Genomic DNA, 13,387 nt, shown 5'->3' on the forward strand with positions numbered 1-13,387 from the left:
TAAACAAAAAACAAACGAATTACTCTATATTTGGAGTAAACCTATTTTTCACTCTATCATAGAGTGAGAAATAGAGTACCATTGGAGCATTTTTTACTTTAAACTCTATTTTAGAGTGAAAAATAGAGTGGGGTTGGAGATGCTCTAACTAGTAAGGAAATCACATACACTGATGCATTCTTCTTACACATTTTTAGTTTAAGGACAAAGCTTATCAAATCATATCATAGCCAATGTGTTTCATAATCATCATTACGTAGAGAAAGAGATCAAGACTTTATTTGCCAAAGCCACAGAAACAAAAGTCCATAATAATAATCCGACAGCTAAATGAAACACAAAACCAGTTTGGTCATAAACCCTAACTGGAATCACCGAAAAACCCCTTACTTTCCACCAAACCTCATATTACTCCACGGAAACTTCGCCCCCGCCTCCGCCTCCGCCTCACCTCTCGCCGGCGAATTCACTCTCCCACCACCACCGCCGCGACGAGCTTTACCACCACCATAACCGCCGATCTCCCTCTTCTCCTTCTGATCAAGCCAATGACTCTTCTTATCACCTTCCTCCTCCACAAAGCTAGATCCTTTCACTTTACTCTTCCTATCTTCCTCGATATACTTCACCGGGAACATATCATTTGAGATCGACAGAGGGTGTTTGAGCGTGACGTAAGCCTTCTTGTAGTCAGCCTTGGCTATCAGCAGCCCGCCGCGCTTCTTCTTCTTCCCGTCCATGTTCAGAGTGTTCACCTTCTCGATCTCGAACCCGTAGAGAGACTCCAGGACTCTCTTGATCTCGATCTTGGTCGCGGATGGGATCGTTTTCAGCGCGAACTCGTGAATGTTTGTGAGCTTCGTCGGCATCAGAAGCTTGATCGGGAGGTTCGCGAAGTGGACCACTCGTCCTCCCATTCCTACGGAGTTTCTTCACTTCTCTGATAGGTTAAAATGGTTCTTCTACGGGAAAGGGTTCTTCGTCTTCCTCTTTGACTTGTACCTTAATGGGCCGATTACTAATTAAATGGGCTAAATGAAGCTTTATCCGCTATGCGAATATGACTTAATGGGCCGAATTAACTTTTTAACATTAATCTAATATTTTTTATTTATAAATCATTACATAATGTTGTGTGTCTGAAAGTTTTACTTACAATCTTAAACCATTTATGATTATAATTCTAATTACATTTCTAAACAATGTTAAATATATCTCATGCAATCTGCATAAACCAATTTTTATTGATGAAATTTCAACCAGTTTTATGTTTTGACATATCAATTCCAAAACCATTACAACAACAACAACAAGAAAAAGGTTTCTTGGTTACAAGTGAGTGTACTTGAGATGTGATTTAAGTCAAGGTAAGAAAACATTTTATATAACTACACATTTACATAAGATAACCTCACTTTTTTTTAAAAAAAAAATTCCATTTCATCATGATGATCATCACCACCTGCATACACCAGGCTCTGTTGTTTTGCTGAGAGCTAGAATCTCATCATACTTTGAGCCATACACAAATCCCCATAACTGCAAACAAATATCAATGAATGGGTGTGTGTTTCTCATTGTTTGTCTTCAGTGAAACAAAAGGAGAGAGAGAGAGAGAGAGTTGAAGTTACACTACCTCCACTTCCTTAACATCAAAGTCCTGAGAGGTTGCAAGACAAGCGTTCCCGTATGTCTCCGAGTAAGCACTTGATCCACTTAGCCTATTAAAAGAACACGATGATGAATCAAACAAAGTGAGGATACATGGTTTGTTGTTTGTCGTGGAGATAAGAAACCTTACAGCTCACTGTCTAGATAGAGAGCAAACCGTCCACCACCACCGAGAGCTAGAAAGTCCTTGGAGCATAATGTGTAAAACCTATTTGCTCCTGTGGGACGGTATATAGTGGGTTGTCCAGACTTATCAGTGAAAACAAATGTACTGTTGGTTCCCTGACACACACAAACAACACCGCGGAGACAAAAGACATCAACTAGAGATGAAAAGAAACGGAAAAGATTGCATCTTTGTGGGGTGGGGGAGCCAAACCTGATACTTCTTATCAGTTGGTATCAAAGGCGCCTCCACAAGCCCACCAAACACCGAACCTTTCCTGTCTCCAACAACCTGAAACCAACATTGGTTTTGTCGATAGATAACGAAATGAAACCAAACGTGTTTTGAGTTTACCAGTAGACTGAGACCAGGCCAGAGGAGGCTTTTTCTGTAGAGCGTTGACAGAGATATACCATGCCTCCATGTACTGAAACAAAAACACGCAGCAGATGAAACCAAAGGACCAAACATTGAGATGCTTTCAATGTGTGTGTGTGTCTCACCTATAAAGCAAAATCCATTTCCTGCCTTGAACAAGAGCAGGAAGAGAAGAATAAAGGGAACGTCTAGAGAGGTCAGTCAAAAGCAAAGAGGGCTCTGAAATGTCAGGTATAAGAATGGCTGTTGTTGCTGTGTCATCTTTATCCTGCATCTGCTTCATCTCCAACTCCAAGCCATTGTCCTCAACAGTATTCCCCGAAAGAGGCTTTCGATCCTTGGAAAGCTTAACAGCCTGGTAAAAGTTCTTGAAATGCTGTTTATACTTGGACAACAAGCTCTTCTTTGCAACACTAGTTTCCTTCATTGAAGAGGAGGAGGATGATGAAGTATCGCTTGATTCAGCCTCTTCTTCTTCTTGATCCTGTGAGGACAAGAGGGAGCCAAGGAAAGCAGAGAAGGAAGAAGTGTCTGGTTCGTCTTTAGACTCTAGTTGATCTCTCTTGGACTCATCTTCTTCCTCATCCTAGTTATAAAGAAGCCAAATTTGACCAAGAACAAAGAAAGATAAAGACTCTAATTGTCAACAACCCACCACCCCAAGTCAACAACAACAACAACAAGGCAAAAAAGATGAAAACTTACCGGAAGAGGAGGAGGAGCGGAGATGGGATTAAGGAGACCGGTGGTGAGATCGGTGACAAAGTGAACTGCTTTGCTTCTCAATGATGATGATGATTTCTGCTTCTTCCCCATTGATCTGTTGCCTCCTATTTTAAAACTATTTCTATTTTTAGTGGGAAAAAAATTAAAAACTTTCAGATTCCACCCACACGATCTTTCTGATCAATCTATACCACAGATTGAGTTCTGCTCTCTCTCTCTCTTGTAATAGTTAGCTGTAGATTATCTACCTAAAACAGAAACACTTCTTCAAAAGATTAAAACTAAATCATCTCTCTCTCTCTCTCCCTTGTCTATCTTATCCAGTACTCTCTCTTCTCAAATTTCTTTCTCCTTTTGATATATTGGAGACAGCTTAATAACATAACAACTTATAAAGAAACATCATTCGGTACAGACGGCGGGTGAGCGACGGTGACGAGGAAACCAAAAAAAAATAGACCTCACGCCACGCTCTTTTTTGTTTTATTATAGTTACAAGTATCCTTCACAACAGAAAGACTTCATGGCCCAATGGATAAGGCGCTGGTCTACGAAACCAGAGATTCTGGGTTCGATCCCCAGTGAAGTCGGTCTATTTCTTTTTCTTCACTTTTTGAATACTTACACAACGTCAGTACGAATACTTCTTACTTTTAAACTAGGTGTTTTGCCCGCACATGCGGGCATAAACTTCTTATGAATACTTATTAGTTTATCTTTTAACTTATTATGTTGGTTTTAAATAGTTAAATCAAACATCAAAGTATTTATATATGTCAAATATTTTTTTTATCAAAATATATACTTACTATTGTGTTAATTTTTTTTAAAACACTAATATCTTAGAAATAATTTAGAAAATATATTTATATAATTTTTTTGCTTGACTAATATTTAATTATCAATTGTTTTTTTTTATCTTAACTTTTTTAACTTTTATAATAAAATATTATTTTCAGATAGCAACACAATATATATAAGAATAATCTTATTTTTTATAATCAATTATTTAATGTAACATATAACATATAAACTTTATACTATTAAAATAAAATTCATTTTTAATTATATATAAAATTCAGTAAAGATATTGTTTAAAATTCGTTTTTAATATAACATAGAAATTTAATATTATTAACATTCATTTTTAATTATATACAAAATTCATTAAGGATAATTTGTAATTAATATATTAATGACTCATCTAATAACAAATAATAAATCAATGATTTAGTTAAAACCTACTAATAAAAACATGACAAGTAATCAAAATTACCTAAAATCATGGAGAACATGACAAATAAGCAAAATCACTTCATAAATAATAGTATAGATGTCTACAAAAGTTTAACAAACTTCTCTAACACCAATACGGTTTAATAATGTCAAAAAGGCCATCCGATACATACATATAGATAAAAACTCAAAGCGATACTGGCAAGAAACGAAACATCATCTAATAAAACTAGAGAGTCTAAAGAAACATATGAAAGCTTGGAGAGGTTAAATACCAACTAGCCACTAGTTTTTATTAGACCAATGAGATGCTGCTCTCACCGCCTGGAGGCTTTTTCACACCTCCAAAGTAGTCTCGGGACTCTGACTTCCCGTCTGCAAATATATATTCTTTCCGCTCATCTCCCTCAGTTTAGCCGAGCTTAGCTGCTTGTCTCCAGCTCCGAGCGATTCTTCACCTTTGAATATACCATTGCCCGTCAGCTCCTGAAACTTCTGATCATGTATCTTCTTTGATGTCTTCACTAAACAGTATGTTGCTCTGTCCTCCTGCAGGCTGTTGGAACAAAATAAATCAGTTTCTCTATATTTATTTAAGAATGCAATGGCAAGAATGATATAGACTTACTTACATTGGAAACTTTAACAGAAGTACGTAGGTTTCTTGGTACCCATGTCTCTGTTACCTCTTCTAGCTTCTTGTTGAGCAGCAGCAGCAGCTAATGATCGAGGAGGAGGCTGAATCTCAGTAGGAGGTCCGAAGATGTTGTGACCGCTTATCTCTTCAATATTAGCACTTGATATCTGCTTCTTGCTCTTTAGCTCTGCCTCGGTTAGCAAGTTTCCGCTCAGCTCTCTCTGCTTTGCAACCTCGGTTAAAGTGGTTGGTTTCTTAGGGGAAACATTCCCGTCAGCGCTGAAAGATATCTGACTCACTCACTCCGTTGAGGGTTTGCTGCAAAATTAACCAAAATCATTTGGTTTTCATACTTGTCTACTATATATATACGTGTTTTAAAACATAATGAGAGAGACCAAAAGTACTTGATAGTAACGAAGTCCAGTAGAAGCATCGGATTCAGATGCGTCTTTTGGGTCGTGAGCAAATATGCCACTGCCATTCATCTCTTTTAACTTGTAACCTGAGCAATTCTTCCTGCATGTAATCCCATCCCCTATATATTAAAAGATAAGTCACTTTAGTTAGGTCTTGTGACGTGTCGCTCGTAGTTGAAGTTTCAAAAAAATTATTATAATTTGATTGGTAGATTGTTTCTAATTTTTATTTATTTAAATTAGATCTAAAAATTTAAGGTAAGCCTAAAAACATTTAACATCACTTGCCATATAATCTAAAGAATATTACAAATAAAAATTTATGAGAACTAATTCTCAAAATTATAGAAAGATTAATAATGTTATATTTATTACTTTTAATATTTATAAACTATAAAATATAATGAACGAATTTTTATATAAGATAATTATAATATTTTTATACTCTACTTGATGAAGTGTATTCGAATATAATTATATAATAACTATTTTAAATATTACAAAATCCAAACATGTTTATTAATATGATTTTTAAATTAATTATCGTTGCTTACAGAATAAATTTATCAGAATTTTAAAATTATTTATATAGTGTTATAAATTATTTATAAAAAAATAAATCCGACTATATATTGATTGAAATGTCACATAAATGATTTTTTATTACGTGTTGATCATAAGTGAACTTTTCAAATTGTTATAGTTTGATTGACCGATGATTTTTAATTTTATTTATTATAATTATATCTAAAAGGAAAAGATAACTCAATTACCACTTTCCAAATAATCTACATAATATTAGAAATAATTATTTATGGTAACTAATTGTTGAAACTATGAAATAGTAATAATGCGATCAATTTTTTATATATTTATAAATTACATAAAATAATAAACAAAAGTGTTTATTTGAATTGATATAATAATTTTATATTCGTATAGAAAGAATTATATTTGTATATAAAGTATCATAATAACTATTAATGTCTAATAATTCAATGCACGTTTTATAAATCATTTATAAAATTATAAATAGATTTATAAAAATAAGACATTTTAAATTATTATAAGATGTTCTAAGTCATTTATAGAAGCTTATACATTAATTTATAAAATGTATTTTGAAAATTTATCCTCTTATTACAATATTTTGAATTTTTTTTCATTTTAATGCTAAAATTTCTCAACTATGTTTACTTAGTGTAGAAACCCCTAAACTAAAGATTTACTAGTAGTAATAGTAATTATGATCTGTTAGAGTTTACTTCATTAAATAAAGTTAGTTTAGGGGATTTTTCGTTAAATACTTAGTTTGGGGGGGTTTTTACCCAAAACAAACTTAGTTTGAGGGTTTTAACGTTAAAATTCCTTATTCTTTCCTTATTATCTATTAGTTAAATCCTTATAGTGGGATTTGTTTTATCAAAAACGAATTGCAATCAACTGGCGAGATATCTTCTTTCATAATATCATGCATTTAATATTTATATATATATATATATATATATAACATGATTTGAGTTACCAAAATTATGTATATATTATAATCAGAATATCTTTAAAAATTTATTAGAAGATATTCTCTCTCATAGCTGAATTAAAATTTATTAGAGGATATTCTATCTCATAGCTTTTTTTGAAAACTAGATCATTTAGAAACTTAAACTAATTTGCTATATAAATATCACACCACCCCTATTAGTTTCACGCATCTATCTTTTCAGTTTTCATATGTTTTTGATTGTTCTAATTTAAATTCTACTTTTGTGATCTTGCGAAGGTGTATGATAATCAATAAGTAACTCATAGACGGAAACACCATTACTGGTAATTTTATGGGGGATTCTTCTTCTCCGTTTATTTTTGTTATATTCCTCTCCATGTTGTATCTCTATCTATATTTTTACATCAGTAGTGATTCAACTAACAAAAGACGACTCTGTTTATCCATGAACTCATCATTCTATTTGAAAAAGGTATATCTTTTTTTATAAAGTTAAATCACTTATCAAGAATATAATATAAGATGTGTATGTTAATCAAGTGCAATTTATTTATTGTGTGTGATCTTCTGAGAGCCAAAGGTAATCTCAAAGCTTTTTAAAAAAATTTGAAACTCATTGACGTCGTCCTATCAATTATATAATTTGTTATTTTTTGGGGATTGTTTACATCTTTAAATATTGGGGAAATTACATGTTTACCACTTTTATGATACCACTTTTCATTTTTACCCCCACTAAGGAGACATTTTCAAAAATACCTTCTTCATTAAGTGCCAAAACACTCTTATGCCCTTGTAATTTATATATAATAAATCATTATTTAAATAAAAAAATAAAAAATAAATAAAAAAATAAATAGAAAAATAGAAAAAAAAAGAAATAAAAAAATGAAAAAAAAAGTTTTTTTTTATATGTTCGAATTTTTTTTGAAATTTTTATTTTTTCGAATTTTTTTTAATTTTTTTTTCAAATTTCTTTTTGAAAAACGAAAATTATGTTTGAAACTATTTTTTAAAATTTTTTATATATTTTTATTTATTTATATATTTATTAGAATCCTAAATTTCACATTCCAAAAACCCTACCCCACCCCTCAACTCTAAACCCTAAATCTAAATTAGTTAATCCTAAGTGTATAATTGTCTTTTACCCTTCATTAAAAGTGAGGATAAAAGTGGTTAGTGTAAACATGAAAAATGGTACTATGAAAATGTGCTATTTGTGGCAATTTCTCTTGTTTCTTGGACATCCTAAAACTTATGTTGCTTATTGCAAAATAGAGACGATCGGCTTTGTTTCTTGGACGGTTAATTTTGCATGTAACATATTAACATATTTAATATTTGATATAACATATTAGTAATTTTTTTTTGATATAATATATTTGATGTAATGTTGTAATATATAGCACAATGATCACTAATATTTGGAACACACCATAACCATTTTGCATGATAAGCGATTTTTCATGCACTGAAAAACGTAACCTTCCCACTCATTATATATCTTCTATATATTAAAAGAAAAGTATTACCGCATTATAGCTATGACAAATATCATCACTAGAATGCTTTTCAAAATCTCAAGACAAATATATTAGTTTATTAAATATGCATTATAGTTTTTATTAAATTAATCATAAAATTAACTAATAATGTACAATTAATATTTTTTTTTTTCCTTAAATAAAATCTACATAATTATCTAATATGAATACAGTATAAATATGACAATTAATAATTTTAATAATAAATATTTAATAACAATTTGTGTATCCTCCATCATTTATGTTTCAAATTATATTATTAACATGAAATAAACAATCATATGAACCATATAGTAAAAAATATGTTTTTTTGTATATGCTATAATTTGAAATTTTAAAATGAATATAAATTACTAAAACTATTAAAAATAAAACATTATAAATATTTTTTAGTTTTAATTTTTAATAACTATACAATTTTATATGATTTTTTAGTAATTTTATACAAGTTGATTTAATACATTTAACTAAAATAAATAGATAAATTTTTATCTAAGATTCAAATTCTAAATATATTACATATATATTATTAAATATAATTTAAAATAAACAAAAAAAAACTCTTTTTCTTAATTTTATGCGTGAATAATCAACTTTATATTAGATATCAGTCAAAATAATAAAATATATAATATTAATAAATTTCATTTTAAATATAATTTAACTTTAAAAAACCGAAAACACCTAGTTCACTTTCAATATTATGTTATCTTTGTCTTTTTGCTCTTTCATTTTTCGTGTGTTTACGCAGATAATCCGGGACCTCTGAAAAGTTTAGAGTTTTTATCTTTCTTTATTTTACAGAAAATCGACAGTCTAAATTTCAGTTTCCACTGCTGCTATCTAAGGTAATCAGCATTTTTCTATGTCCACTTTAACAGTGTAATGACAGTTCCAAGCTCTTATCTCTTTACACACAATTATACGAAGGAACTGTAAATTTGCATTGTCTACGAATCAGTTAAATAGAGAGTGATTTAGTTATCAATAGCTGGTTAGTCCTTTGTTTATTACTAGCTCTTAGACAAGTTCAGTGAAATTTAATTTTACAAATACTGAGAAAAAGAGCTAATCATAAACAAACTCTACAAAACTACACAAAATTCAAGTATTTTTATGAAAATAAAAACAGAGGACTAACGGTTTTGATGACTGGATTTACAAGAAAATAAAAGACACTTGACAAATATTCAAGTAAAGAAAATGAAAAAGTAAAACCTGAACTAAAGAAAAACAATATGAATGGTGACCAAGAAACGACAAGGAACAAATGCATTCCCTAACATTCCTTACAAAAATTACCATTCATAAAGAATAATTTTTTTCTATTCTTTTTTTGTAGAGAAATAAAGAACAAATTAATTTCTTATTAAATATAGGATGAAACAACCATTTCCTTTCATTCCTGCAATTCTATTCCTTTACATTCATTTTCTATTTGATTCTTTTGTTTCCAGAATGGTCACCAGTCGAATTACAGATCATAATAAACATAATAAAGCATATCTTCTGAGACAAAGAAGGTATGTGATTTGTGAACAGGTCTCTCATACGATTATCCCAGATCAAACTTCTACCGAGGTTCCATGGCCGTTTGGTGTGGAAGCTCATGTCCTCAAATCTGCTACTCTTTGCCTCGAACTTGGGACATATTCCTAGATTATGATTTATGAATCTCAAAAACACACTCTATAAAACCATATCACATAGACAAATCATGAAACAATGAGAAGTAAGCAATTCACACCAAAACATGAAACACAAACAAACAAGACACATTTTGAAAAACTGAAAATGATCTCCTATCGTCCTCCTTGAAGTGTTCATTTTTGTTGGTTCTCGTGTTTTTGAGTTGTGTTGTTGTTTCTTTTCCGTGTAATAAGTTGCTATCAACATTGTGAAAAACTGATAATATTATAATATTAACATTTTACCGGGAAAAAAACACAAGCGCACAGAAACACAATTAAGTTGAAGATCCAAAAATAGATCTAAACGTGTCAAAAGTAGTATTCTTATCCTTAAGTTTAATGAATATCATAGTGTTATGAAAATCTTACAAAAATTAATATGAATCAGGTTAATTGTCAAGTTTCACGAACAACAAATATTATTTGTAAAATAAATAAATAAAATATACAAAAAATATTCTTTTAAAAATGGAAAAATAGAGAAACATATTAAAAACAAACATATTTATACTATATAGTTCCTGTATTTAGGGTAGAAAATAGAGGAATACATTTGGAGATGGTCCAAGAGTGGTGAAAATGTAGGACTAAGGATTAGGTGCTCACACACGAAGTATAGTTTGTATATGATTACAAACTGAAATTCCAACAAAAGATAAATCTGTGCACCATTACTTTATCTGCCAATGTGCAGTTTCAAAGAATGAAAGCTAGAAAAGCCTTTATATACTTCCACAAGCATCCAATTCAACTTTTTTTGTCGGTATGAACACTGTCTTTATGTACTGAAAGAAAAGAATCAGAATATTGGATAAGGCTGCTTTTTTCATTCCTCTGTGTATACATATTATAATACTACAGACTCTAAAATTTTAGTCATACATCAATTTTACCCTTTGCCAGTGCAAGCTTCTTAACCTTGAATCAAGCTTTGTGGCTTATGTGATCCCGTATGTCAATTAAGGACTCTGTGGCCCTACTGTGCCTTCCATAATTTTACAATATACTTTATCAGCATGCAAACCTTTTCTTTATAATGTCCAAAAAACTGATATGAAAGCTAAACTAAATAACAAAACAAAAATTGATCATAAAATAAAAAGCTTAAATACTTTACATTTTAGAAACTTAAAGATGATATAGTACACATAAACTCCTCTGATGATTGGTCAATGGCAAGGTTTCTGAAAAAAAAAACACATGAACAAGCCAGACCAAACACATGGAGGGATGATTTCAACAGAGACAACCTTAGACGATTCTCTACAACTGTAAAAAAAAAAAATTCAGTTGCAGAGATTAACTAAGTAACTAACTAATATGAGGCATCATTCAAGATTCAGACAGTTTGCTAATCGCATCCCAATCAATCTCCACAGAGGGAAACTTCTCCAGCACGAAACTCCCAATCTCATCAAACCCTGAATCCAAAAAACCTAAGAACGCAGTGGTAACCCCAGACTCCGGCGAAGAAGATCCAACCTGAGACTCATCGGAAAACGTATTTTCTTCATACTCTGTTTTTGGCGGGAGGAAAAGCTCTGTTTCAGAACAGGGGAGATCAAGATCCTCTGTTTTCACCAAGCTCTGACAAATCGCTTCGAGCTTTGCTTCGACAGAGGGATGAAGAGGCTTGAAGCTTTCATCACCACCTCCGTATCCACACTCGCGCCTCGTGTGTGGCAAATTAAGCCTCGCGAGCTCGCCACGAAGCTTGTAAGCAGCTTGGTCATAAGCCATGGCTGCTTCTTCTGCTGTGTCGAAAGTTCCGAGCCAGAGTCGGGTCCGGTTCTTGGGTAAACGGATCTCAGCAACCCACTTTCCCCAGTGCCTTTGCCTGACTCCTCTGTAGAGTTTATGAACGGTCATGTTCTTCATTGGAACAGGCTTTGGGGAGAGATTGGAGATGGTGGTGCTGCGTCTCTGGTTAAGCTGGTTTTGGATCTGGTGGATTTGGTAAGGTGTGAGTTGGTTTAGACCGAGAGGTGCGGTTTGATTGAAACCGAAGATTGTGTTTGGAACCGGAGGAAGAGAAGGCTTAAGTGCTTTCATGAGCTCTTCTTTCAAAGGATCTGAGAGATCTGTGCTGCTGTTGAACATATCTATGGCTGCCATATGTATCTTAAAAACGTAACGGAGAAGGATCAAAAACACACCTTCTTAGCACAAGTTAAAATCTGTGAAAGAACGAGAAAAAGAAGGACACGGGGGGTGAAATATATCAAAATGAAAACTTGGGGGTCGAAATAACAAATTTGATAGTAGTTTTTCTTTTGGCACTCTCTAAATTTGATTTTATTTTTTTTTGTCTCTTGGTTTCGCTTAGATGCCAAGTTCTTTGCTTATATAATACGAGAAGCCTCTTCATTTTATTGTTGTAATTATATAAATTAGTTCAACAGAATTTTTCAGTTATTTATTTTATCTCTACTTTTTGTTTGATGCTTTTGTTCTATTCACAATTTGTTAATTTAGCTGGAAGATATCTTTTATTCCATGGAGACTTAGAAAATAGGAAAGCGAAGTCCACATATTCTTTGGATCTAAGCCGTTCTCAGTGAATGTTTGTGAATAATATGACTTTATGGCGTGTGTTATAATAGAATCATCAAACATCTTGATTTTAAATTATAAGAATAATTTTCTATAGAAGCTAAGATTTACATTCTAGTTTCCAAATTGAAAACAAAAGGGAAGAAACAGATTTCGTTATTCACACTTCGTTCTGTCATATTACATTATGAAGTTACTATTACATCTTCATCTCTCTTAATAACTTTTTTTTTTGAAAATATCTCTCTTAATAACTTCAAAAACTATATACTAGAACTTCCCATTTGATCTTGCACTCTTGTTTTGGAAGTTATTTGTTGAGATGGAATCTTTCCAGCAAAAAATACACAAAAATTTCGTAAGAGCCAAAAGTAGTTGATTCTAGGGCAAGTTGAAAGGCCAGTTTACCTTCTAACCACTTATTTTCTTTATGCCAAAATATCTTCTATATTACGTCAAATTACAACATCAAGTAACATGAATATATTATGTAAATTAGAAGGGGGAAAGCATAGAATAATGAAGAAATCGCAGTAATATCAACCATGATAACATTTGGCGGTCATATTATTCCATATTTCAAAAGTAGTTTATGTGGTCCAAGTCATAAAAGAACTTAGTTTGTGAGCAAGAAAATGTAGCGAAAGTCAAGAAAGCTATTGGACGATGATGGAAAGAGGTGAGAACTAAGGGTGGTTAAAGTTTGCGTCACAAGGAGGCTAATGGATCTTCTTATTCACCTTTTGACAATTCTTTTTTTCTTAACTACTATCCTCAGGAATGTGATGGGAGATTATCATTTTGTTTGAATGTGTTAGAAAAGGAGATTAACTGAATAATGATTTTGAAGATTCAAATC

General features: G+C 31.8%; 3 protein-coding genes, 1 non-coding gene and 1 pseudogene across 6 annotated transcripts; 1 reads left to right on the forward strand and 4 right to left on the reverse strand.

The window, feature by feature from the left end:
• Positions 1–152: 152 nt before the first annotated feature.
• On the reverse strand, positions 153–1,151 carry LOC103862612 (50S ribosomal protein L23). Its single transcript, XM_009140304.3, has one exon. It carries the CDS (start codon positions 915–917, stop codon positions 387–389), a length of 531 nt encoding a protein of 176 aa, XP_009138552.1. The 5' UTR covers positions 918–1,151; the 3' UTR covers positions 153–386.
• A 75-nt stretch (positions 1,152–1,226) lies between these two features.
• On the reverse strand, positions 1,227–3,497 carry LOC103862613 (TLD domain-containing protein 2). 3 transcript variants are annotated; one of them, XM_009140305.3, is made up of 7 exons: positions 2,921–3,450; positions 2,341–2,801; positions 2,192–2,264; positions 2,051–2,128; positions 1,802–1,953; positions 1,637–1,721; positions 1,227–1,539 (listed from the first exon to the last, which is right to left on the reverse strand). In XM_009140305.3, the coding sequence occupies exons 1-7, from the start codon at positions 3,029–3,031 to the stop codon at positions 1,456–1,458; spliced, it is 1,044 nt and encodes a 347-aa protein (XP_009138553.1). In that variant the 5' UTR covers positions 3,032–3,450; the 3' UTR covers positions 1,227–1,455. The 3 variants fall into 3 exon arrangements, 2 of the variants coding, with proteins under 2 accessions (XP_009138553.1, XP_033143637.1); XR_004456311.1 differs by having other exon boundaries at positions 1,797–1,953; positions 2,051–2,264; positions 2,921–3,497; XM_033287746.1 differs by having other exon boundaries at positions 2,051–2,264; positions 2,921–3,473.
• On the forward strand, positions 3,459–3,531 carry TRNAR-ACG. The gene has a single exon. It is a non-coding gene; the product is annotated as a tRNA-Arg (tRNA).
• Positions 3,532–4,096: 565 nt separating this feature from the next.
• LOC103862693 lies at positions 4,097–10,111 on the reverse strand (annotated as a pseudogene).
• A 934-nt stretch (positions 10,112–11,045) lies between these two features.
• Positions 11,046–12,335, reverse strand: LOC103862614 (ethylene-responsive transcription factor ERF060). The gene has a single exon (XM_009140307.3). The coding sequence runs from the start codon at positions 12,088–12,090 to the stop codon at positions 11,308–11,310; it is 783 nt and encodes a 260-aa protein (XP_009138555.1). The 5' UTR covers positions 12,091–12,335; the 3' UTR covers positions 11,046–11,307.
• Between the last annotated feature and the right edge of the window lie 1,052 nt (positions 12,336–13,387).

Source organism: Brassica rapa, chromosome A03, assembly GCF_000309985.2.
Source record: "Brassica rapa cultivar Chiifu-401-42 chromosome A03, CAAS_Brap_v3.01, whole genome shotgun sequence".
Lineage (NCBI taxonomy): Eukaryota > Viridiplantae > Streptophyta > Magnoliopsida > Brassicales > Brassicaceae > Brassica > Brassica rapa.